Source organism: Micromys minutus (genome assembly GCF_963924665.1).
Source record: "Micromys minutus genome assembly, chromosome: 1".
In the NCBI taxonomy this organism is placed as follows: Eukaryota; Metazoa; Chordata; class Mammalia; order Rodentia; family Muridae; genus Micromys; species Micromys minutus.
In genome coordinates this window covers 26,615,538-26,643,171 of record NC_137969.1, presented here as the reverse complement: position 1 = coordinate 26,643,171, position 27,634 = coordinate 26,615,538, and the positions used below count along the sequence as shown (strand labels likewise).

The 27,634-nt window shown below is 47.8% G+C and overlaps 1 protein-coding gene across 1 annotated transcript in view; it reads right to left on the bottom strand.

Moving 5' to 3' along the window:
* Positions 1-923: 923 nt before the first annotated feature.
* Positions 924-27,634, bottom strand: part of ZFYVE28 (zinc finger FYVE-type containing 28) — a gene marked incomplete at both ends in the record, with an annotated part of 84,686 nt that continues 57,975 nt past the window's right edge. The window contains 7 exons of the mRNA XM_080938961.1: positions 924-1,055; positions 1,530-1,633; positions 2,473-2,577; positions 3,615-3,731; positions 4,414-4,565; positions 21,268-22,572; positions 27,070-27,171. Of these exons, the coding sequence (XP_080795087.1) occupies positions 924-1,055; positions 1,530-1,633; positions 2,473-2,577; positions 3,615-3,731; positions 4,414-4,565; positions 21,268-22,572; positions 27,070-27,171 (2,017 nt within the window). The remainder of the gene's footprint in view (positions 1,056-1,529; positions 1,634-2,472; positions 2,578-3,614; positions 3,732-4,413; positions 4,566-21,267; positions 22,573-27,069; positions 27,172-27,634) is intronic.

Sequence of the window (27,634 nt, the reverse complement as noted above, 5' to 3'; positions counted from 1 at the left end):
TAATACATAATATCCCCTCTGTTATATACTCTCCCCCCCACCCCTGCACAGAAGCCATTTTTGTGCATGTGTATTCCACTGCTGAACAGCGATTGGATTTCATCCTATAAAAGAAGCAGTAGGTGTGTCATCTCTAAAAATAAAACTGTAATCGTCATTGCAACGTGAAGCCTGAGATTGAAGCCTGAGGAGGTGTCTGTGCGTCTCAGCCTGTCCAGGCCGCACTGAGGTCTGAGGAAGTGGGTTAGAGTCCCAGTGGGTGCAGGAAGAGGGGAATGTTAGCCAAGCTGCCTGATGGACCCTGTCCCAAACACCTGAGAGCTCGGCCTATGGTATCAGTGGGTGGCCAGCCCCTGCTCTACCAGCAAGTGGCAATGCCTACTTCCCCTGGAGACCACTGTGTCTGCTCCCTACATTTTCCCCCTTCAAAAAGAGATGAGTTGTGTGTTGTTGAGGGTCTGAGGCAGGTGTGAGCCCTAGGAAATGAGGTGTGTGGTGAACAGCAGGGAGTCCTGCTATGATGTTGAGGCCTAGCGCCCCCTGGCTTCTGCTTCCAGATTCTCGGCTACAGAAGAGAAGACAGAGAATTGGCCCTCTCCTGCCTTTGCTCCATGGCTGGAGCAAAGTGCCATTAGATAGGCAAGAGAAAAAAAGTTCAATCCTGCCTGACTAGGTAACTTGACCTGGAAGCAGCAACTGACCATCCTCTCATTGGCCCATGCCAGGACGTGAGTGTCTCCACAGTGGAGAGGCCGGGGAGAGCAGATGGAGACTGTACATCCTGGAACCTGGGCAGGCCTGCAGCAGCTCTGGCTTGATGAGATGCAATGAGGCCCTCCTGCAGCACGCAACCTGGACAGGGCACACAGCAGGCACAGCACCTCCTTCCTAGAGACCCTGGATAGGACATGCCAGGCACAGCATCACATGCCCGTCTTATCACTGTAGAAGGGTGTAACGTGGAACATGTAGCAGTGTGTGCACACGCGGACGGGCTTCACCTGTCCGTAGCGCGGAAGTGGTGCTGAATGTGATGAGCAGCGGGAACAGAAGATCTGGAAGCCAAGGAGGGATAGAGGGCAGTGAGCAGACAGGGCTTTGGTCAGCCCCTTTACACAGCTCTCCCATCCAAAACAGGCAGGAAAAGCACGGGCACAAGTCTACCTGGCCCGGGCCTTGCAGGCTATGGAACTGGAGTTTCCAGGAAACTCCAGGTAGGGCTTGCCCAGGAGGTCAGGATTCCTGGAAATAACTAGGCCCTTCACCATAGCTACTGCAGACTCCTCAAACCTCTCCCCCTTCCTACTCCTACCTTAGAGAGGCCAGGCTTGTACCTGGGTACCCAGGAATGGCCTAAGACATGAAGTCGAGTAGAGCTTAGAACCTGGACGAAGGCTCTAACACAAGGACCACAAAAACATGACTGAGTTCCCAAGACATGAGCTCTAACTCCTAAACCCTGTTACTGTACCTGGGGACAGTCCCCATACAACTGTGAAGATGCAGAGGGCCAGCAGGGCCCCACCTACCTTACCACAGCTGCGACAGTGGTGCTTCCTGCGGATGACAGTGAAAGGGGCTTTACAGGAGGTGCAGAAGCCACAGGCCTCATCTGGCACCCACTCAGGAGGGTCTGTCACAAGAGTAGCAGAAAAGCATACTTGTAGAGCAGTCTGAGCTGGGGGCGGGGTGCAGGGAAGGGTTGGGGCCTGGCTGGTGGATAGACCCCTCCTATCCTGCTCCTCTGGTCTCGCTCTAGGCTTGTCAGTCACTGCCAGTGACTAGGTGGTGGACAGAGTCACACCCCAGTTGCAGACCTGAGACCACGTCGTCTGGACTCAGGATGTACAGCAGAATCAATCATCCTGCCCTAAGACCTTGCCATCTTTGGTCACAGTCTAGCCATCTGGTGAGACACTAGCTAATCCAGGCCTTCATGATCCAGGTACCAATTCAACATCCTACTAGCCTGCTTCTGTGCCATCCTTGGGCCCCTCCCATAGCTGCACTGCAGTATTCCCAAACCGGCCAGGATTCCTCTCCTTTGATATCCAAGGGGCCTAACGTCCAACCTACTCTGGGAAGTCTCCATGAAGCCCCCTCTTCACAAGGAAAGCTTCTGTGTCCCTCAAAGCCCCCATTAATATCCCAGAGTGTCCCAAGGCTGCTATGTGAGACTCTTTTAGTGCAGGTGAAGTGCTAGGGCATTGAGTATTGGCCAGATCAGTCACTTGTAGTCACAATCAGTCCTTGCTCTCCTTCCTAGAGCTTGCATCTACTAGGCTGAGCTGCTAATCACCAGGCCCAAGGTTTCACAGCAGTAAAAGGGCTGTATGCACCTAGTACTAAGGAGGAGGTTGAGTGGGTGGCTATCGCCCATGGAAAGCCTGGATGTACAGATGAATACGTACAGAGTAGCTCCTTCTGCTTAGCAGACAGCATGCCAGGTTCATACCAGAGCGTCACACATACCTTCAAAGTCCCCATCTCGGGTCTTAGCTGCCAGTTCTGAGGATGATACGGTCTCCTGGCACAATGCACAGTCTTCCAAGGCCGCGCTCCTCAGGGTCTGAGTTACTGAAAGAGAAAGGGGAACCGCTGGGGTTAGTAGGCAATGTAGTGGATGCAACTGATTGTCCTTAGTGAGCACTTGGGTGCCCCCGATTGTCTCCCCATCTGGGGGGCACTTGGTAGTTCCTCTGCACAAGCGTCTAGCCCTGAGGCCCCTGCACTGACTGGTAACATTTCCTAGCCTATGGTTCCCAAAGCAGGGATTTAAAGCCCTGGCATCTGAAAGCTCTGCCCAGAGCAGGGCCAAGGCGCCTGTCATCATCCCCGACTTGATTCGTGATTTCCAGAGGCAGCCCTGCCTGGATTGGCAGTCAGAATCTGGCCAGGTGGCAGAGCTGAATGATGCAGAAGTTCCTTCTCACCAACATTCCCTGTTAAGCCAGACTTCCAGTACTGACTGGGCTATTCCATATACTCAGATACCTCACAGGCAGAAGCCCTTGTGTGAACATATAGCTCTCCCCAAACAAATACCTTAGACTAGCACCAGGGGTCAGAGAAGGTATCTAGGGGTCATTTCCTACCAGGGACCCTATAGGGACAGAGGGCAAACTCCCTTCCTCACCAAATATCTATTTACCTGTTTGTGTATATGGTATGCAAGTGTGCACCTATGTGTAAATATGAGAGCAAATGTGTGCCCTCAATGAGCTGAATGTATATAATATGAGGCAGCTGAGAGTGGGCATTGTTACGCTCTCCTAGAGAGATGAGTCATTCCCCTCTTTTTCACTTGGGCTGGTCTGGTCTCTGAATACTTTGACAGGTAAGTGTAACTAACTCATCTAGTCATCTGGCCTGGTTTAAGATGGAAGGCAAGTTCCCAACCTCTGTCTGCAGCAAAATGATGGATGTAAGAACCAGAGCCAGGGACCCACCTGAAGAGTGGTATGGAGAGCCACTTTCCCAAGCTAGACTCATCCCCCTAAGTCAGCAACCCGGTACATTTGGTTCAGGAGAACCTGGGGGGTGTTGCCTTGGTATGGTTTCCTGCACATGGTGGCTGGCATGGGCCCCAGAGCCTGTCCTGTAAATCTACTCACCCTTCTTTAGCTTCTCTTTGTCATCTGCTTCTGGCTTGGTGGCCATGACCTCAAACAGTGTTTTGAGGATACTTCTTAGGTCGCTAGCATAGTTGGTCTGCAGCTGGTCAGCTACACCTGATAGAAAAGTGGCAGGAAGACAGAAGACTGGGGTGAGCCAACCGCAATGAGAGACCACACTGCCACATGCTGTACAGGATACACCCAGTGCTCACAGATCAGCAAGTGCCAACCCCCTGGGGAGAGGATTCCCTTGACATAAGTATAAATCCATGAGACAGGAAAGGATGAAAGCTTCCAACCTAACCCCACCTTGATTGCTCCCTGATATATAACTTGTCCAGGGCTCACAGCCACAAGTAAGCTGTAGTGGTTGCCAAGAGATACTGACAGAGTCCTCCATAACACTGTGCCTATGGTAGTACTATGATAGAGACAATGAAATCCAGGTATGTCTGCATCCTCCCAGTATCCCATACTCCACTGCCCTGAGTGACTTTGACTGACGGAAAGGTCACAGAGCAGACTCTGCACAGCCATGGATCCCAGTGTAAATCCCACTGAGGTAGTGTCCCAGGCCTGGCTGTTTTGCTGACCTGCCCATCACTCCAGCCCACCACTCCCAGCCACACCCCTAAAGGAAACCCCTTCCTCCCTGTAGGACAGATCTTACCCCACCCTAGACTTGCTCTTCAGACCACACTTTAGCCTGAGAAAGCTGGGACAGCCCCACTGTTCTCCCTCCTGAGGCACACCCTGCTTTCCCCCCAAGCTCATGCCCTAGGTCGAGATCTCACACCTGAAATGCAGACAAACAGGCGGTGGATCAGGTCATGGCTGCCATGGAACCTGGACCGGATCTTCTCTCTGGTGGCTATGGGGGTGACAGGCAAGGCTGCAGTGGCCACCTCCAACCTGGTGTTGTCTAAGGAGCAGGAACCAGCCGAGGAGCTGATGCAGAGAGGAGAGGCAGGGCAGGTGAGTAGGGGTCACCACTAGGGACCCATCTCACTTAGGGTTTCCATCGCTGTGATAAAAATCGTGACTAAAAGCAACTCAGGAAAGAAAGGGTTTATTTCAGATTACAACTCTCAAGTCTCTCCATCACAAAGGGAAGTCAGGACAGGAACTTAAGGCAGGAATCTAGAGCCAAGAACTGAATCAAAGGCCATAGAGAAACACTTCTTGCTTTCTGTAGTCTGCTCAGCCAGCCTCCTTTCTTATACAACCCTGGACTACCTATCCAGGGCTGGCAACACTCACAGTGTTCTTGGCTTTCCACATCAATTACTAGTTAATAAATTGCCCCCACACTTGCTTACAGGCCAAGTTTACAGATGTGTTTTCTCAATTAAGACTTCCTCTTCCCAGATGTCTAGGTTTGTGTCAGGCTGACAGAAACCAAAGCCAGAAGGCTCAAGGCTTGAGGACAGTGGATCAGGGCAAATCTGCCCACAGTTCCCCTGCAAGGAGTTGAGTTACCTGGATATACCATTTCCATCACATAAATGTGTCCGTGTGCCCACTTTTAAAGACCAATGGACTTGACAGAACCCAACTCGGTTATGACTTGCTCTGGCCTCTGATTGTCACTTCCCTGCACTCGCCTCTCCAGGGGGCTATGTGGTGTTTACGATAGATTAAATTTCTCCACCTTGCACCCTCATTTAACATAATCTCCCAACTGCTATGAAGACACTTCCTCCTCTCATGCCATCTGTGGCTCTGAGTCTGAGAGGGGAACATGATTGAAAGGAAGATCTTTTCCGATGTAATCAAGTGAAGGGACTGGTGTTGAGACTATCCTGGATTATTCACTAGGTCCTAAGTCCAAGCACAAGTGTCCCTGTAAGACACAAAAGTGGAGGCGCAGGAATTCAAGGTGAAGAGGAGACCATATGTCCAGAGTCTGGGGTTGGAGTGATGCAGCTAAAAGCCAAGGGTTACCTGGAGCTCCCTGCAGTTGGAAGAGACAGAAAGGACTCTGCTGCTTCTGGAGGGAGAACAGTCCTGCCAGATTTTAGACTTCTGGCCTCGAGACTATAAGAGGATAAATTTTTGACAACTGGGGCCACTCACTGTGGTACTTTGTTACGACAGCAACAGGACGTGCAAATATTCTCCTCCCCCGCCCCAATACCTGTCCCTTCCCTCCCAGTGGTTAGTTCTATTAGATTTGTTCTTAGAAATTCATTCTGACAGTGCACAGGGGATTCATAGCCAAGTCTCTGAAATGTCAGGGCACTAGATGCTAAGTGGAGCAAGAGCTGCTAAACTTCCAGCAGACTGGCCGCAGAGCTGAGGCAGCTGAGTTCCGACGGCCACAGGGTGGGAATCATGGGCAATGGGGCAGCACAAATAAAAAGAGACAAGGAAAAGTAGAGAGGGGCTAAGAGAGAGAAGAGGCTGAAGATAGCTCGGCAGTTAGGAACAACGGCTGCTCTTCCAGAGGACTGGGGTTTGCTTCCCAGAACCCACGTAGTACCTCACAACTGTCTGTAACTCCAGTTCCAAGGGATCTCACTCCCCTTTTGTAGCCCCCACAGGCACCAGGCATGCATATACTGTGCATAAACATGTAGGCAAAACACTTACATGTGTTAAACAAACACACGAAAAGCAGAAGGTTAGTAAGAAGTAGAGAATCTACAGGCCTTGGTTGCTGGAAGTTCCAGAGGGCTGCCAAACCCAAGTGCCAAGAGTCTGTCGCCTGAGGCTATAATGTTACTCACTGTGGCACTGAGCACTACCTCCAGCTGACCACCTCTTCACACTGCTGCCAAGAGGCAGGGCTTCTGATGGTTTAAGCCCAGGGCAATAATCCTCCAATCAGTGTTTGGGCCACAAGCCTGCAGCATCTATACCCCCAAACACTAAGCCCTGCTTAGAAGCTATTAGTCTCTGGCTCTGCCACTCTACAACCCAAGGGCTCAGGAATGCCAGCCCCGGGAGAGCTTTTCCTGTCTAGCATGAATTCTCCTCAGGTGGAGTAAAAGGACCCCACTCAGTTGATTGATAGCAACTCGTGTCTCTCTTTTCCTTTTGGTGGAAACTGATTTATTTGTTGGCCTGTTTTCTATGCCAAATGCTTGTGGGTACTTGACTATTTGGTATACCTTAGAGGACAGGCTGCCCAACAGGAGTGGAAAATGGTATTTGTTCTTCTTGGGGTGTAAACTACTGCAAACACCCTGAAAAAGTATTTTTGGTGCCATTAAAAATAAAACAGTTCTGAACAAAACACCAATGGCTCAAGCTCTAAGGTCAAAGATTAACCAATGGGACTTAATGAGATTGCAAAGTTTCTGTAAGGCTAAGGACATTGTCAAGAAAACAAAACGGCAGCCAACAGAATGGGAAAAGATCTTTACCAACTCCACATCAGATAGAGGCCTAATATCTAAGGTATACAAAGAACTCAAAAAGCTAGACACCAGAGAATCAAATAACCCTATTAAAAAATGGGGTACAGAGCTAAACAAAACGTTCTCAGTTGAGGAATATCAAATGGCTGAGCAATATCTGAGGAAGTGCTCGACATCCTTAGCCATCAGGAAAATGCAAATCAAAACAACCCTGAGATTCCACCTCACACCAGTCAGATTGGCCAAGATCCAAAACTCAGATGACAACAGATGCTGGCGAGGTTGCGGAGAAAGAGGAACACTTCTCCACTGTTGGTGGGGTTGCAAACTAATACAACCACTCTGGAAATCAGTCTGGCAATACCTCAGAAAATTGGACATAATACTACCTGAAGACCCAGCTTCTGGGCATATACCCCAGAGACACCTTAGTACACAACAAAGATATATGCACCACAATGTTCATAGCAGCTCTATTTATAATAGCCAGAAGCTGGAAAGAACCCAGATGTCCTTCAGAAGATGAATGGATACAAAAATTGTGGTACATTTACACAATGGAATACTACTCAGCCACCAGACTTAACCAAATTCTTAAGAAAATGGCTGCATCTAGAGAATATCATCCTGAGTGAGATAACCCAGTCACAAAAGAACAGACATAATATGCAGTCACTGATAGTGGGAAGCTAACCCCAGAGGCTCGCATTCCCCCAGAAACAACTCACAGACTGTATGAAGTCCAAGAAATAAAGAAAACAAAACAAAACAAAAAAAATCTTTACACAACAAGAAAATTTTGACTATTTCCATGTTACATTTTGTTTTACATGTACTTTATGCTCATTGTAACTATTAAGTTTTCAATGCATGCTATCAAACCTTTAAAAAAATCAAGTACTGACTAAAAAATATATTCATATAGTTTTACGTAAAAATTATTTTAAAATCTGAAAAAAAAGTACTGACAAAAATGTATTGTATAATTTTATGCAAAAAATGCTTAACATCTATACATTTATCTTTGTTTTGTAAAATAAAGTTGTTAAAAAATAAAATAAAATAAAACAGTATACACTCTCAATTCTATAGCTTAGTGAACCCATTTTCAACATAGCTCTGAACCCTCTGTCGGTATGTCTGCTGACACGAATGATCTTTGTGAAAGCACTCCATATTCCAGAAGAAAAGTGGGAAGGAGTTCAAATCTCCATGATGGGATGCAGAGTCGGCTGCTAACTAACCACCCACTGCCAGGGCTGCCAAGGCTGGGGTGTGCCACTATAGGATGACTTAACTTATGTATTGTATGAGCAATGGGTAAACACAGGGCTGTGCTCATGGATACAACCCTGGGTATAGAAGGATTTGGGAGCACAAAGGTGAGACACCAGTAACACTCAACAACAGGGGACTACACAGGAAGGAGGGCTGGTCCTGGAAGGGCTCCTTGAGCCCAATGGGTTCTCTCATTACTGTATGGGACACTGACAGATGTGTTGTCTGTTGACAAGCTCTAATACAGCAAATGTCTATTGTACACAGAGAAAGCCTGGGAAGCTGGAGTTAGAGCTAGGCCTTAAACTCTTGATCCTTCTGTCTCTACCTTCCAAGTGCTGGGAGTACAGTCGTGACCACCATACCTGCCTAAATTTATTGTTTCAGACAAGGTCTCACTATGCAACCCAGGTTAACCTCATGATTCTCCTGCTTTGGTTTCCTAAGTGATAGGATTAGAGCTACATACCACTATGCCCAGCTTACTCAAAAGAACTGAACATAGAGATTCAGGCACATGTTTGGACAGAGATGCTCTGAGCATCATTATTTACACACCCAGAGGTACAAACAAACCCAAAAGTCCATGAAAGGGACAAGTATTAAAACAAGGCAGTGAAATATCATCCAGCCTTCAAAATGACACTCCAGTGTCGATGGACCTTGACACGTGAAAAGAAGCTGATACAAAAGACAAATCTTACAAGTCTTCATTAGGTGAGGTCTCTAAGGCTGGAGAATCCAAAGAGACAGAAGACGGTGTGGGTCCATGCCAAGGGCTGGGGCGGGTAAATAGAGACAGAATTCAGTTTAGAAGAGGGAAACCTCCTGGAGATAAGGGAATGTTGACCCACTAAGGCTACAAGCGTAGTACCACAGTGCAGCTCAAACCATGAGGGGTGGATGTCATGTGTTTATCAAAATTGTATTAAGTGGAAGTAAAACAAGACAAATAACCAGGACAAGGAAGAGGGGCATGAGGACAGCAGACAAGGAGGGTGGGACAGGCAGGACATGGACATACTGGACATACTGTTAAGGAAGAATGCCTTTAAGGTGGCTCAGCAGGTAAATGGCACTCAGGGCACTAAGCCCAAGAACCTGAGTTTAGTCCCTGGGCCCCACATAGAGGAGGGAGAGAATGAAGCCTGCAACTTATCCTCTGACCTCCTCAAACGAACTGTGGCATGCATTACAAGCCCCTGCCTCCAAACCATAATAAATATAATAAATAACTTTAAATATTCTTAAAACTAGAATGCTGCCAGGCGATGGTGGTGCACACCTTTAATACCAGCACTCAGGAGGCACAGGCAGGTGGATCGCTGTAAAATCAAGGCCAGCCTGGTCTTTAAAGCAAACACCAGGACAGCCAAAGCCTCACAAGAAACCCTGTCTTGAAAAACCAAACCAAACAAACAAAAAACTCTGTAGTGTCATACAAATCAGCGAGAGATTAGAAAATAGTCATCTTTTATTGGTCTGAAGAATAAATGAAGTATTATTCATGGTGGTACATTTCTATCACCCCAGCTTAGGGGAGGAGGCAGGAGAAAGATAGGTGAGGCTAGTCTATGCTGTAGGACCCAGTCTCAACAAATAAACAAACAAGTAGAAATTCAATTCCAAGAAGAGAAGGAAGAGGCAGCCAGCAGCAGATGGCACCCTTGGGCCTGCATATGGTGCCTGCAGCAGGAGACTTAAAGAGGAGAGAGGTGGTGAAATGGGCCAGGGCACAGTGGGTGTCCAATCATCTGTACAGGAAACATACTGCTGAAGATGTGATGTCTGAGATGAAAACAACAGGCAAGTTGGCCCGTCCAGAAGTTAGACATGAAGGTCTTGCTGCCCACACCCAGGCCCTGGACCTGGTCAGTCCCATCATCCTAGACATCCCGGTCTCCAAGAGTAAAGCTCCAGAGAGCTGAAGTGGCCACAGCATGCTCTGGCTCTGCCTTCTTCATGAGTCAAGAGGTCAGGCAATGTGCTGAAGCTAAAGTCATCTGCAAGAAGGAAACCTCACTTAAGGCAATCACATCCTTATGTGCTCCAGGCAAGCTTGCAGAGCATTTTCTTAATTAGTGATGAATGCGGGAAGGCCTGGCTCTTTGTGGGTGGTGCTATCCCTGGGCTGGTGGTCCTGGTTTCTCTAAGAAAGCAGGCTGAACAAGCCAGTGAGCATCACTATGGCCTCTGCATCACCTCCTGCCTCCAGATTCCTGCTTGCTTGAGTTCCTGCTCTCACACCTTTTGATGGTGAACTATTATATGTATATGGAAATAAACCTACCCCCACTCCAAGCTGCTGTGGTCTTTCGTTATAGCAATTAGACAGGTAGGGCAGGACACCTTTCTAATAACAAGCTCTAAAAACATCTACCAAGGTCACACCTGCTTTGCAGTGCAGCTGTGAACAGCAGCAGGTGGTCAGCATGTTATGACCATCAGACACTTTACGGTCCTGCTTGGCTCTAGCAGAGAGTTACGTATGCTATCTTAGGATGAATGGTATCCATTCATATGTATGATGAAGTCCTAGCCTGCAAACAGCGTCCTAGTGGGTACTTTGAATTCAGATGAGGTCATACTAGAGCAGGGTAGGCCCTGATCCAACAGGACTGGTGTCTCCATAAAAAGTAAATCAACACAGACACTCATGAAGGAACAGCATTGTGAGGTAATGAAAGTATAGGTTGGGCGTGATGATTCCACAAGCCAAAGAATTCCAGGGATGCCTGGGCACTCCCAGGAGCAGGAAGGTGGCCTGGGACAGGGTCTTCCTCACAGTCTCTGACAGAACCAGCTCTGAGACTCCCTGATCTTGACTTCCTGTGGTCACGACTGCAAGATGGCAGTTTCTCTCTATAGCATCTACTGCTCGTTGTTAGAGAAGCCCCAACTGTAGATCCATCCCCTCTGCAGACACCAAACCCAGAAACTACTGCTGATGCCAAGAAGTGCATGCTGACAGGAGCCTGATATAGCTGTCTCCTGAGAGGCTCTGGCAGAGCCTGACCAATACAGATGCAGATGCTCACAGCCAACCATCAGGCTGAGCATGGGGACCCCAATGGAGGAGTTAGGAGAAGAACTGAAGGAGCTGAAGGGGTTTACAACCCCATAGGAAGAACAACAATATCAACCAGCCAGATCCCCAGAGCTCTCAGGGACTAAACCACCAAAGTGTACACATGGAGGGACCCACGGCTCCAGTCGCACATGTAGCAGAGGATGGCCTTATCTGGCATCAATGGGAGGGGAGGACCTTGGTCCTGTGGAGGCTCCAGTGCAGGGGAATGCTAGGGTGGTGAGGTGAGAGTGGGTAGGAGAGCATCCTCATAGAAGCAGGTGGAGGAGAATTTCGGAAGAGAAACTTAGAAAGGGGATAACATTTGAAATGCAAATAAATAAAATATCCAACAAAACAAGAAGCTCTAAGACACTTTTTCATGGAGGAGTGTCCTAGGCTTCAGGAGAGTCCCATGACTTAGATGAGCCCAATATCCAGACTGTACCAGGCACAGGCTGCCCCCAAACACTGCACAAGCTCCTACCAAGACCTCCTCAGGTCCAGGCCAGAGAAGCTCTGCATACAAAACACCATTTAAATCACTCATCTCCCATCCTTTCAGCCTCCCTCCCCTTGCTCACTCCTCTCAGCCTTGCTCTGTGCTATCAGAGAAGCCAGGAATGATGTGGCCATAGGACTTTTCAGTGTCCCTGAGCCACCATGCTCTGCCCCTGATCCCTTTAGGAGCTTCTTGTCTAAACTCAGGTCCTCAGGCTTAGTAACAAGTGCCTTTACCTATGGATGGAGTGTCAGTGCCTTTACCTATGGATGGAGTGTCAAGTTCCTTCAGGATCAGTTCCAGTGTCCTACGGGAGAAGCCGTCCCCAACCAGGTCACAAATGAGACCCCACTACACAAACCTCTTCCTGCTCCGACTGTCCGGTTACTGCAATTGGACCCATGTATTAACACATTCAATAAGAAGGTAAAACCTGTCACAGCGTTCCTTCTTGCTCTGGGTCTATACACAAAGATTCTCAACACAGTAGCCTCCATGTCTGAGAAACAGACAAAAGAGTCCATACACAAGCAGGCACCCCTGTCTGTGGGGATGATCACTCTGCAGTGACTGGACACCATGAATTAGGAAAGCAGGGCAGCCTGCAGGGCTTGCAGCAGCCCCCTGTCTCCGGCCAGTCACTCTTCCGGATGTCTCCGTCATGGCGTCATGAAGGCATATCCAATAGCCGTCCCTCTGGAAAGGGGTGGGAGAACAGAATGGTCAAAAGCCCAAGATCCAGATGTCATAGTGAATGCCATATGCACCAAGAGTGTGACACATCCATATCACATCCCAGAAGGTTTGGCTGTGAGCTTTCTGGAGAGAAAATACTTTATAGATTCGTCAGTGTCAGGTTCTCAAGGTGAGGCCAGCCTGGATGATCAGTAAGTGTCCTTATGACGGGGAGAAAAGGAGATTTTCCACAAATCAAGGAAATGCCAGAAGCCCTAGGAACTTGAGGCAGGAAGGCTCGGAACCTTCAGCTGGAGTGCACTATGACCTCAGACCACTAGCCTCTAAAGTTTGATAGAAGACGTGTCCTCTAACATCAGTGTAGATTTGGAATCTCTGATCCCCTCCTGGGACCATCCCACACCTGCTGGGTAGCCCCAGTGAGTTATGGGTCCCTACATCCACAGAATGGCAGTCAAATATCCTGATGGCCAGATAAACATCCAGTCTGTGAGACAGCAGTGCAGCTGCCCCAGGCCACAAATACAGAGCGGTTTGCAGGGAGGGGATTTGCATGCAGTGAAGAGCTGTCCACACAAACACAGCACGCTCAAAGTGTGTGATACCGTCGACCTAACATATAATTACAGCTTAAGTCGTTTAGAGGGAGTCGGAGCTTGTAATCAATGTTTATACATCTAGGAAAGTGCTCTGCAAAGGGTGTTTACTGCTGCATTCATTGCACAAATTGAACAGCAAAGAGATGGTCTTGATTCATGCTTCTGTGTGCAGGCTTTGAATGCCACAGCACCTGGAAACCAACTGCAGGGAACGAAGGAAGACAGCTGAGGTCTCTTTAAGAGAACACACACACACACACACACACACACACACACACACACACACACACACGATGGGGGTAGGGGCTCCTGGTGACACAGCAACTTTCAGTACAGATGCTAGCTGCCCCCTCTCCCATTACCTCTGTCAAGCCTCTCATGGTGACTTAGAAGGAAGGTGGAGCCTCACTTCCACCCCAGCATTCTAGCTTAGGGACTCCAACCCTGAGAGGGTTGCTGAGGCTGAGGGGGCCCCCTTCCCAGCCTTTAAAATTCCCATGGCACCTGCTCCTCTCCTCCTTGTCACTCAGAGGCTCTCTCAGATTTCTAGTCCACATTCTACAGTTATCAAAGGGCAACTGGGAGGTAGAGGAGTCACTGTGGGACAGCAAATAGACCTGAATGTGAACAAGGCAGGCACCAGGTCAGCCAAGTGTGAAATGAACGAGGCTCCCCATTCCCTCTAGGCAGCAAGGAGGTCTCTGGCCTTTGAGATGGGAGGGCCATTCATCTAGATAAGAACATTCTTTATATTTTCAGTTACTACAGAGACCACACACTCAGTTTCTGCCAAGGCCAAGTACAGCGTCCTGCCCGGGGCATGCCTGTCTGAAGATACAGAGTCAATTAGCCTGTGAATTGCATTCACACCCATGCTGTCAAAGTCACAGTGGGGCCCCAGTGAGGTGAAGGACTAGAAAATTAGACCAATTAGACCGTATAAGCTGAAGGTTCCCAGGCATCACTATCTCTGCCAGGGCCTCAGTTTATTTAATCTACATAATAGAGAAATGATGCTGTCTGACCTTAAGAGAGCGACACAGCACTCACTGTGGAGGGATGAACTTATGGTGTCCTATCTAGAAAGGACAACAGAAAGAAGCTGCCCCAGCACAAAATGACCAAGGGTCTTCTCAAGCTTTGCAAACACATCACTCTCATAGCAAGATGACTGATTCTAGACTTCCTGAGGCCTGAGCTAGAAATATCTCCAGATCTGACTGTGAAAATCCAGAAGGTGCACAGTGAGCAAGACTCCAGGACCACAGTCGAGGTTACCATGAAGGCTCCAGTCAATGCACTTGGCCCCTGGCTATCCATGGGGAGGAGAGATGCAGACATCAGGTGGGCCTGAGAAGCTCCATCTTCATAGAGCCCAACCTTGATGACAGCCATGATAGAATGAGCTCTACGAGCAGGCAGAGACTGCATTCCATCAATGCCACCTGTGCCCACTGGGGGACATGTATGCAGGATCAGCTGGGGAGGAAATCCTATTCATGCTAGTATAGGAGGGAGGGAGGTTTCGTGCCTACCAGACCCATTGTGTCAGAGGTATGTGAGCCTGAGTCTGCAGTCCCTCCTCTACTAGACTGAGTGCAATAGTGGCCAATATGAAGAGTGCCACTAAGTGGCCATAGCCCTCCCTCCATAGATGCCACAACTACTCTTGTGGTTCTTGTCTACCCACCAGGTCCTGAGGCCATCTGCCCTGCCCAGTTTCATCTGGATATCACCTACAACACTGCTCACACCTTCAGCAGACTCAGAGACTGAGTCGAGACCAGGGTAGCGATCACCCCAGCTCTCAGGAAAGCCCCATTATTATAGTATGGGACTCTAATCCACATGTCACTACTTTTTAACTAAAGATACAATATGTGTATGCACTAAGAAAGTATGAAGATGCAGATAAACAAAACATGCACTCACATATATAATGTATGCATACATATATATATATATATATATATATATATATATATATATATATATATATATACACACACATATATGCATGTACATGCAGGCACAGATACACACATGCCAAACACACTGCCATTCTTGTCATGCATGCCAGACTTTCCCTGAGCTTCTGCTGCTTCTAAATGTTTCCAAATAACTGTGTGCAAGCAAGCGGATGAGCTAGACTGAGGACTTCCTCCCTGGTTACCCTGCAATTTAAACAGGGGAAGCCCCGTCTGCAGTCTGGCATCTGAGGATGGGCACATTTGACTGCATATGGTCTATTTGAGCCTTTCCCTTCCTTTGCTCACTGACTTGTAAGTTTATGCCCCTTGACGTAGGAAGAACCAAGAAATAGTCTTGCTTCGTATGGACAGAACACTTGCTAGCCAGGATCAGCCTACAACCCTTCTCCAGAACAGCACAGGGTATGGCACACATACCCTAAGGCTCACTCAGTACTTCAGGCCTGGACTCTGCCAGGCCATGTTCTCCAGGAGCCTCCCCCCAACACTGGCACCTACACCCACTGATACCCAGATGAGGATCTGAGGTTCCCTGGCAGAACCATCATATGTATGCCCTATAAAGTTGGAACTGGAACACTACAAGTCTGCACTGGGGTTACACTGGGCAGAAATTAGAGAAAGGATGGAGGAAGTGAGAACGTTAACAATGGGACTTCAAGTCCCAACAGTACTGGAGCTAGTGACATCTGAAGGCCCACTGCCTTCCAGCCCATGACGCTGTTAATTTCCACTTGGTCTTGAGTCAGTGCATTTCCCTAAATAAGGATTCTAAGCCCTATTCAGATACACAGAGATGCAACATGTTACATGGGACTTACTGAGAGATACTGTGGATGGTTCTAGCAGATGGCCCAGCAGCTGGAATCAGTTAGAGAAGGCCACTGCAGCCATCCACCACCTATAGGGAGAACTATAGAAATGCCTGCTAGAAAGAAGCCACAAGACCACACTGGCAAAGTGCCCCACTGGCTCAACAAACGCAGTAATTGGAACTGTGCTAAAGGCATAGTGTAAGGTATGTCTGAGCTGCAGCCCAGGACTGTAAGCCTATTTAACCATTGTGGCACCTGTGCTGATAAAAATGGGCACACCTTGAAGTGTGTATGTTCTGTACGTGTATGTTGTATATGCATATGTCAGTGCTTCTTTGGAAAGATCTTGACCTCTGTGATGATGAGTCTTGAGTTTAAAGAGAAACAATGAAACTGTACAAGACTAACCTGAAATATAAATTGTACAGAGTAAATAGACTATGTCCTGTGACATAATACCATGTCTATTAGAGTTGTGAGTTTTTAAAAAAAATTTTGTGTATGGGTGTTTTGCCTGCACGTGTGTCTGTGTATTATGTATTTGCTTGGGGCACCACAGATGATATAAAAGGACATTGGAGTCCCAGGATCTGGAGTTACAAAGTTGTGAGTTGTCACGTGGGTGCTGGGAACTGCATTAAGGTTCTCTGGAAGAGCAGCTAGTGCTCTTAATCACAGAGCCCTCTCTCTAGCCCTGGAGTTGTGTTTTACAGGAACTTTGTGGAGAAATGCTCACAGCATCATTTTATTTAGGAAAAATAACCAAAACTATTCATAAAATGTGGAAAATTTTTATTTACTTCTTTTAGTCTTTTTAATGTTCCTCAGGTTTTTACAATGATCAGGGACTACACTTACAGAGGGGAAAAAGGGATTACTGTAGTTTCTACAGCAAACATCCCTGCATGTCCAAGGCAGGAGACAGACTTGAGTGGGCTTTGTCCTCTGACAAGCAGACAGTGGAGTTGACACCAAAGAATGCTTTGAACAGGAAGCTAAGGCTACATGGAAGAAAGCCAACTTTAAAAAATGTCAACTTTTCCCAAAAACATTCATCTCTGAACAGATAGGAAAGAAGTCAGCAGAAAGAACTAAAGAGCCCAGGTTCCGGAACATTTATTCAGCAGGGGCAGGACATTCATGTTGTACACTGACAATGTCCCACCACCCTTGATTCAGGGGCTGGTGGAATCAGCCAAGGCCAGAAGACCCACCCATGGAGGGGCTTCTCCAGGAGGGCCTATACTCTCAGCCTTAGGCCCCTCTGTTTCCAGCTTGTGTTGCTAGTCCCTCTGCAGGAATGACCCTCCATAGGTGTGGAGCCATCTTCTACCTAACTAGCAACACACACTCCAGGAATGTGGAGGGCTCCAGCCTCAACTGCGGCTCGTCACAGCTCCCTGCTTTTCTTCTGCTTTCACAGAGGTGGGGCTCGCACATGAGCAAAGGGCCTACCATTGTTCGTTACACTTTCCATGCCAAATATCACAGGAGGTACAGAGGCACCTGCCAGATGATGGGTAAAGCCTGTGATCAAATCGGAACAGCAGAGAAACGGATCCTACTGCTTGCAGAGAGTGGGGCACCCAGGTGAGGCAGACATTAGCATCTGTCTCCCAGATGCAGAACCCACTTGTGATGAATAATCTTGGTTGCCAATGTGACTGCATACAGAAGGCAACTGAAACCCAAGATGCTGGGCACTCCTGTGAAGAATTTCCTTAATCTGATTATTTGAGCAGAAAGACCCACGATACATGCAAACAGCACCTGGTTGCAGCCCAAAGTAAAGGACACAGAAGAAGGAAACTTTGCCTTTTGCCTGCTTGTCTTCACTCTCACTGGCAAGTTCATCTACCCTGTTGCTGAGGTACTTCCTTCGCTGTTGTTAGGAACAACTTCTTCAGGATCCCAACATAGACCGAAGATCAGCCACTCCTCAGGAATCCTTCAGGACCACAGCACCAGATTGTGACTGCTGAGACTTCCAGCCTACGGACTGGACAACTACCAGGTCCTCAGCCTTACCAGCATGAGACTTTGGAGTACCCGGTCTAGATCCTCTATAGATACATCCCAATCTAATATGGAGATATATTATATATATTTATAATATAATTAAAATAAATTAATACATATTACATATAATTTATATTTACATATTTATAATGTATATATGTGATGTACATGTGATATATATGTGTGTTGTTTCTTTAGAGAATCCTAATACACCACTCTGTGCATGAGACCACATGTGTCATGAGAAAGCTTCATCACAATGCTGTCACACTGACCAGACAGACCTCCTGATGTCTCGTTGCACATTTCAGCAAATGTTCTGCCTGTGTGTGACTGGCCTCTTGCTCCTGTTTGAAAACACACTGCTGCATCACCTTCTTGCAGGGCCTGAAAGACCTGCCGCATCCATCTGGTTCCTGGGTGGGTTCCGGCACCTGGCTTGGCCCCTGAGGAATGTGCCCATGACACTACACACTTGCCAGTACTCCTAGGGTGGTTCTATCCGTGTTGGGAAAGGAGTGACAGGTAGTCGTAGGCAGACCTCTTCCAGCTCCCTAAAGCACAGTGGTGGGCTGACGTGCCTCTGTCCGAGGTGTTGGTCCCCTGCCAAGTGCTTCCTCTTCAGACCCTTTGCATCTTCTAACCTGGCTTCCAGGAAGGTGGGAGGTCTTCTGAGCCGCCAGGTAGGTTTTTCTCACCTTTCCGTAGCTGAGTGTTGAGTGTATACTTGAGCTGGTCTGGGTTTAAATGCAGAGGCATGTTGTGAAGAGCCCTCTCCAGTGTAGAAGCTTCCAAGTGATAGATGTCTTCTGCTATTACCTGGACAAATAAGAAATAGGACAAATAAAAACCGAAATGAAACAAAACAAACAAACAAAATCCACCCACACCTCCCTTGTCAAGGAATTTACAGGATTCTTGCATCAGCTTTGTAAAAAAAATAATTCACTCACCAATAAACAGAGCCAGAGGCTTCGAGGTAGCCATCAGCAGTCTTTGGGAAGTTGATTGATCCCATTTGACATGGCTACAAAGCTGGGGCTGCCTTCAAGAAAAGGTTTTGTGGACACAGGAGAGACATCTGCACCAGCTGTCCTCTGCGGAACCATCTACAACAGCGGGAGTGTGGATGTAGGCCTGAGACGTCAGGCCCGAGCGAGTACACACTGGCCCAACCATGTCTGGGCTCTACATTTCAGTAAAGGAAAGTTGGAATGTCTCCAAAAAGAGTCTGGTAAAGAACTGAGTTGAGGTCAGGGGGCAAGGTGAAGAGGCATAGATTTCAGAGCCATCTACCTAATATCAAAAGTGTGCACCCTCAAAGTCTACCTCTGGGTCACAAAACTTTAAAGAGTAAAGTCCCTTTAGGCAGACCTCTTTACATATATTTATTTGTCTAGAAAGAATGCAAATATTCTATGTAGTTATGAAGCCGAGTTATATGCAAGCGGTAGTTTCTATAAACCAAGTGAAGCAGGAACATTTTCAAGCTGCTTTGGTTCTGGTTTGTTTGGTTTGGTTTTGAGACACAGTCTCACTCTGTGGCCCAAGCTGGGTTCAAATTTGCCATTCTCTTGCTTCAGCCTGCCAAGGGCTTAAATTATGGGTACTTGCCAACCAAGTAACTGACTGGCTGCATATTAACAGATTATACCCTAAGGACAGAAAGCTGCTTAAAAATCATAGACAATGTGAAGGAATCTCTCCCCCCCCACTCACACACACACACACACACACACACACACACACACACACACACACACACACAAAACACTTGTAGGATATATGTAACCTCGGGTATGTGGAAAATGGTTAGTTGACATATGACCTTCGTGTTCTACTATTAGAGACCGAAAAATAATAAAAGCACATGTCCACACAAAACTGGAAATAGAATTTCACAGCCACATTATTCTTGACACCCAAAAGACCTCTTACAGATGGATCAACTGTGAATGGAGAGACACAGCATGGCCCCTCTGCATGATCGGGTGACACGTAGAAAGAAATGAAATGATACTCTAGCTATAGTGTGGGTGACCCTTGAAGGCATTGCTCAGGATAAGAGAGGCACATGGAAGTGCCTGCACCGCACGGCTCATTCTCCATGTCTACACAGAAGATCGTGTATGTGTATGCCAAAGGCAGATTAGAGGTTGCCAGGGCCGAGAAAGTCAGTGGGTTCGGAACTTCTGCCAACACAGCCAGTAGCAGAGCAGAGACCTATGTTGTGAGTGTGAGATCATTCAGAGTTATGACACACACAAGATCCTAACCAGCTCTCCCCCTGCCTGCTTCCAGAAAAAGTGGTCACAGTATGTTGTCTGGGAAGGGATGTGGAACAGGAAATGGGCATCTTCCCTGGACCCAGAAATTTCTGGCCCCTGGGTTGAAAGTACCCTCCTCTTCCACCTGTTCCCTATCTTGTCCTTTGCCTTGTCCCAACCTGTACCCACCCAAGTGTTGGTATCCAGGACCTCCAGGTGAAGACCCTTCCAGTCCTGCCCTCCATCCTTGCCCACCTTACCCAGGTAAATCTCCACAAGGCAGGATTCTGAGGACACCACAACAACGTATAAAACCACTCAGGCTGGGGTAAGTCTTTGCTCCTCCCTCTCACCCCAACATTACAGACAAAATACACAATACAGTCAACACTAGTGATGCTTGTCAAAATCTGCTATGGACAGAACACTCAGGTGAGAGGCAGAGGGAAGCCTGAGCTCTAATGAGGCATGTCCCATCCCACCCTGACATCACCAGGCAACAGTAGAGAAGGCTATTCTAGGGAAGAGAGAGAGAGCACTGAATTGAGGAAGAGCGGGAGTCATGCAAATACTGCCCAAGAAATTGCCCAAGGGTAGCCTCAAGAGCTCAGCATGGCTTTGTACATAGTCAGGGTTTCTGTGAATCTCTTCTCAGCTGTATGAGCCCAGCAGGTTTGAAGGTGAGCAAAGATCAGTGGACTGTGTGCTTAGCTCCAACCTACACCCACTTACAACTGGCCAGGCCACCATGGGCTACGTCAGGGGCAGAATAAGCTACCAAGATGAAAGAGCGTGGCCCTGTGCCAACATTACCTAAAAGAGTCACTGGGCCTCTAAAGATCATTGATAGGCAGCTTAGTACAGGATGGGTACCTGAGGAGTCCATTCTTTATCCTCTCAAACATCAACCACATACCTACCCTGGGTCCAGAACCTGTTTGGTGGCCCAGAAACTCCAAGAGGAAGCATTTCAATGCTTTGAGAATCAGCCAGGATATGACCTGAATGCAGAAAAAGAGAATAACTCTGTTCCTTAGAACAGAACCAGCCTTACCTGGAGCCCGACAGGTGCTGGGGTTCTGCCTGGGCCATGTCCCCTCTTGAACTGTCCCCACTGACCACAGGGGACTCCTCAGAGTCCTGCTTTCTGGCCTCGGGCTCTGGCTGGCCTTTGACCTCACCCTCTCTTTGCAACCCACTTGCTGTGTCCACCTGAGGCCCTGAGGTGTGTGCCAGGCACTTGTTGGAAGCAGGGGCTTTGGGCTCCTGCCTGTTGGGGGCATCTTCTGCAGGCAGGGTGACATCAGAAGGCTGGGCCTCATCTAGTCTCTCGGGTTCTTTGTCACCACCCTTGGCTAAGCTTACAGAAGGGTTAGAGGCACTGATAACACTTCCTGGACCACACTTCTCCCGTAGGCGCTCTACAGCATCCTCTCTGCTGTCCCCACAACTTCCGCAGCACACACACGAGTGGAGGAGGCAGTTGGTGGCTGTAGTGCTGAGTTTGTGTGAATTGTCCCCTGTCCCCTCTGCCCTGGGCTCCAACGGAGAAATACCATGACCTGGGGCTTCTTGGGTTGCCACAGCCGAGTCCAAGGAGGTGGGAGACTTGGGGTTGAAGATGACTGTGGCTGACAGTTTCATTCCCCCCGTCCGGTGTGCAATCATCTCCGCAGTCTCAGCGTCCTCTGCGCTCACCTCCCAGCCATCCACGTAGAGCTGTGAGTCTAGGCAGCTGCACGACGTGGAGCCCACGAGGCTAGCCAGCTTTATCTTATCACCCTCAATGTTATTGTTGCTCCAGTCTTCCTCCTTTACCAGGGCAGGTGCCCCAACCCCCACCTCTCCACTCAGGCCATCCTGTCCTCCCTGCTGGACATTACCCTGCGCCAACTCAAATGTGTCCCTTGGGGATTCAGGCCTGGCGGAAGACTCTGTCGCCTCCACATCTTCCATGAAGAACACCCTTTCCTCCTCATCGCTGCCTGATTTAAGCTGGGCTCTGGCTGGAGAGGCTACCCCTCGAGGGCTAGCCTCTGAGCCTGGCCTATGTGCTGGGGACTGGCAGGCACTGGGCGGTGAAAGCAGAGAAGACATCTCGTCCCCAGCCCTGTGGACCATGCGGCTGAGCTCCTCCAGCTCCTGATCATCATACTGCATTGAGCAGGCCAGTTCTGCCTCGGGGTTATTGGCACTGGCTGAAAGTGTCTCCTCCGGAGGAAGGGATGCAGAAAAGGTGGGTGCCAGGGTACTGGGTGCCTGGGCGTCTGACCGGATAGGGAGCTCCACATCCTGAGAAACACAGAGGCTCCGTTCCAGTGTGTGCAGCTCTTCCTCAGTCAGCGCCTGCAGCAGATCCCTACAGGGTCAAGACAGAAACTAGGCTGAGGCTCTCCATGTCACAGCTGCCTCTGCCGACAAACAGCAGAGGTAATCCCCTGAAGTTGACACCCACACTGAAGAGTCGAGGCAGCAAGCACTGTGGTTGATACTCACTGTGCCCTCCGCCTCAAAAGGAGACCGGGTCACCAGCTTTCTTCTATGTCATGAGGAAAGGAAGTGTAAACTGTTTTCATTTGTAAGTTATATTTAACGAGAGACTCTGAGACCACTCACTGCCAATGCCAAGACACTGCTTAGACGGGGATGCAGCTCAGTGGCGAGCATTTGTCTACCATGCACAAGACCCTAATCATAGAATATTGTGACTATATTAATAAATGCTGTCTTCAAAATTTTATTTATTTTTATTTTGTGTGTAGGGGTGTTTTACCTGCATGTATATCTGTTTAATATGGGCAGCACTCAGTGTGTTACTAAAAACAAAATCAAAGTTAAAGAAGGAAGGATGTGTTGGGAGGCTCCAAGGAGAAGGTGTAAGGGAAGCTGGGGTAGATATAATCAAAATATATTGTATACAAAATACAAAAATGTATTCTCGAATAATACATTAAAATATTATATCGAGAAAAGAACTGTGAGGCTTCTTGAGTCTCCTAAGCCAAACACACTCATAGACAGTATCCACACCCCAAAATAAGCAGCCAGGAGCCCCAGCACACTCCCATGCCTGCAGTCTCCCTAGCTGCTGCCATCTTGACTTCACGAGCAGATGCACTTTTGTCTTATCTTCATTATCTAGAGAAATGAGAATCTGCAGCCTACGGGCTGCTGTGTCGAGCACTGCCCACTGATATATATCAGTATAAATAAATACTGATCCATCTATTGATGAGATCTAGCTGCCACAGTCTGGCTTTGCTGCAGACCCACCTCTCCTGTAGAATATCATGTGCCATTTCCACCACACATTTCCACACACTGGCTCATGGAGTTGGCGTATGAGTTACTTTTCTCAATGCTTTGACGGGGGAAAAAAAACCTGATAGGTAGGTTTATTTTGGCTTGTGGTTTGGGAGGATAGAGTTCATTATGGTGAGGAAGGCATGGCAGCTGAGGTGTGAGCTGCCTGCTCAAAACGCATGTACAGTCAGGAACCAGAGGCAGTGATGCTGGCTTTCTCTCCTTTCCCTTTTTATTCAGTCTGAGATTCCCCAGCCCGATGAATGATGCTGCTAACACTCAGGGTGGGTCGTCCCTAGAAACTCTGTGAAAGACATACCCAGCAACATGTATCTTAGGTGACCCTAAATCCCATCAAGTCAACAGTGAAGACCAACAACACAGTTGGTAAACTGCTTGGACACGCTGAGTCTGTGGCCTCGGCTGGCAGCTCTGTCCTGGGCAGTACAAACATGTCCCCCTGGTGCATGTGCAATGGGACCTCATTCAGCATCACAGAATGAAGCTGAGCACCTGCTTGCACTTAACACAGTCCTTCCACACCCTATGTGATGCCTACTCAAAACTTACACTAGTTTTTCTTTTTGTCGATTTTCTTTATGTGTTTGGGAGTTAAGTTCTTGTTGGGTTTACTCTCCAATTCTTCAGCCCACATTTCAGTCTCTTGCAGGTGTCTATTGATGTGACATTTTTAATATAGTAAAGCCTAATGTGTCATTTCTAGTCGTGCTGAAAATTGAACCCAGGGACTCACACATGCTAGGTAAGTGCTCACTATTGCACTGTAGTTCCAACTACATGTTGTTGTTGTTGTTTTATTTTGTAATAGTTGGCCCTTCTGTGTCTTGTTTAGGGAACAGTTACCTCCTCCTTTGTTACAACCATCCTGACTGTTTTCCTCCAGAAGCTCAGAAGTTTCTCTTTTCACATTTACACCTCTACTCTGTCTGGAATTGATTTTGTATGTGATTGCAGAAGTGATCCAGAAAAGAAACATCTACAAATGGGACTGTTTCTCATGTGGGTATCTATTAGCTCATCCCAGGTCAAACCATGGAGTACAAAGTCTCTTAATACAAACTGTTATAAAATTTTGCTTCTTCTGCCAGCTTTGGTTACTTTTTGTGAAATTTGTTACTTTAATTCAAATTGTCAAGTTCATCTATGTAGAATTGTTCACAGTATCCTCTTATAATCGCTTTGTCCGTCAAGTCTGTACTGATGTCTGCTGTCCATTATTTCTTGCTTTCATTTCCTTTCTTCTTTATTTTTGCACGGGCTGGACTTGAACTCAAATACTGGAACTATAGATAGGTATGTGCCACCATGCTCAGGTTTTTAGTGTGTGTGTCTGTGTGTGTGTGCACGTGTGCACACGCTTGCATGAGCAATGTCTGTGTGTATACGTGTGTCTGTCCTTCTGTGTGTGTATAAAAGGGGAGTCTATTTTATGCTACGTTCCCAGTAATATGCTATCTTCCTCCTCTCGTAGTTTTCCAGAGTCTGTTGTTGGCAATTTTACTATGACATGCACAGGAACGTGCTGTGCTCATCTTGCTTGTGATTCGAGTCTCCTGAACACATGAGTAGATTTCTCATCACTTTTGGGAAGCCCTGGGCCATTTTCCTTGAATATTGCTTCTACTCATTTCTCTCTTCCTTCTGGGATTCCAGTGACAGGTGTTACACATCTGAGTGTGTTGCACACACCTCTCCTACTGATGCTTGCTTATGTCCTCCCTCCTGCTCATCTTTGTGCTTCAGTGTGTGCTTTCTTTGTGGATCTAGCCTCAGATTTGTTACTTCTATGTTCTGCTGGGTCTGATCTGCTTTCAAATCTAGACACTGTTTTTTGTTTTCAGACAGTGAACATTTAGCTCTTGAAAATAATAACTATTATTATTATTTTGGGTTTTTTTCAAGACGGGGTTTCTCTGTGTAGCTTTGGCTGTTCTGAGACCTGCTCTGTAGATCAGGCTGTCCTGGAACTCACAGAGATCTGCCTACCTCTGCTTGAATGGCAAGTGCCAGGATTAAAGGTGTACACCACCACTGCCAGGCTAGAATAGTTTTAATTGATTCTGAATTGGTAAATTCTCCTTCCTCTTCTCCAACACCCTCTTCATTATACGTTCTGCAGTATAATACTGGCAATTGTGCTCATGTTCTTATGTTAAGTATACCTTGTGAGTCACATGTTTTTCTCTTGACCACAAATTATTTTCTTGTCTCTTTGTATGTGAACTGAATGATGAACATATGAAAACATTCTGACAGTGGTGAGTGATTCTGTCTCATGCTAAAGGGTTTCCAGTCTTTGGCTCCTGGTGGTAGGATCCATTATCACACTGGCCCAGACATCCAGCAGGCTTACTGCTGCTCTGAGTCTAGTGAGCCTCCATCTTCCCACCCACCAAAGTCTTCCGACACTGTGTTCTGCCCTGAGTTCCAATTCAGCTTCCAATTTTCCAACCCTCCATTCCATGAACTGCCAACATTTGGCAAAAATCTCCAGGGTCCACTAGCAGTGAGCTTGAGGCAGTCTCCTGAGAGTCTGCAGGTCTATAAGAAACCTCCCATGCTCCTGGGGGGTTTTATGTCCAGACTACTCCTACATCTGAACCCAGCAGCTGTGCTGCCTGGCTGCCCCTAGTGTTGGTGTGGCCTGCTAGACCACTGCCTCTGGGCTCTGCACTCCAGCCTGAACCTTGCACAAGAAAACATTTGGCTTGAGTTTTCAGATGCTTTCTGGGCAGAAACCCTACGGATCTCTGGCCCTAGCTCTCTCCTGAGCCCATAGAATATCCTCTTATCACCCCAGCACCCTTCCCATCCTCCTCTAAGAACCCCTTAAGCTAAGGCCCAGCTGTGCTTACCTTCTTGGCCTCAGCATTGCCTGTGATCCTCATTTACTGTCATCCCCTTTCTTGGAACCAAGAAGGGCATGTCCTCAGCCTCTAAGACTTGGGTTTGCATTCCACCCAGAATGAGAGGAAAACAGCCAAGAGCCATCTATAGGATAAACTGAACTGTGAAATAGACTGAGCTCCCAGTTGGCTGACTCAGGGCTGCCCACAGGAAAAGTCCATAGGAGTGTCTTCTTAAATCTGTTCTGCATAATCTATGTTCTATGTGTCCACAAAGAAACTCTAGCCTAACTGACTGTGCCTGAGGCTACCTTGTGCTGAAAGGTTCTAAGGAGGCTCTGGATCCTCTGCCAGATTCATAGGGTGCTACAAGGACCCACCCAGGACCCACAATGGAGAGCCAAAGGAGAAAACACCAGTAAGGCACCCAGAACTGAGAGCAAACTGTGTGGTACACCCACAGTAGGAAGTTTACAATTCCCTAGGGCATGGCACTCAAGAGCTGCCAACCACTCTGAGGCCCAGGAAGAGCAAAGGTTAGCCTGAGCCACTGTGGGCAGGAGGACATGCGGCCAGTTCTGGTGACTCAGAAAAGACTGAACTCTTGACGTTAATACCTGCCTCCCAGCCCTCATGCCTCAGAGTGGGCTGAGCATGTGGCTTCAGCGACCATCTTCAGCCCTCACCTTATCTTCCGCAGCAACGTGTGGAAGGGCCGGAACAGCTCAGACATGTCCTCCACCTTTCGATCCAAGTTCAGGGGTCCATCTGCATAGACCACAAGGCCACTGTATTCAAGACACACAAACCAGCATGGTTAGGCTCTGTAGGCCTCTGAGTGAGCCCTGTGACTTCAGCTTCAGCATCTACAGGAAGACTGACAGCCCTGGGACCTGGGGAATCTGCACTTAGCAAAATCATAACTTCACCCTTCACCTCCTGTGAGTAAAGTTTCATCAAGGAAAAGGTGAGGACAATTACTATCCAGACTGTACCATCAAGTTTATTAGCTTGGTGAACAGCAGGGATCTTACAACCATGGAGTGTATCCGTTCACCTCACTGCTGCAGAAAGATGAGATCAAGATTCATTACTAACATCTACCTCACTGAAACTGAAAGACAAGATCTGTAGAGGCTCGTAAGAATCAAGCCTAAAATCGTCACATCAAAACCCAAGCATGAGCGAGAGACCCATGTGGGTCTCTTATCACCCTTCAGGAAACAGCCTCTTGTCTACCCACAGGCAGGA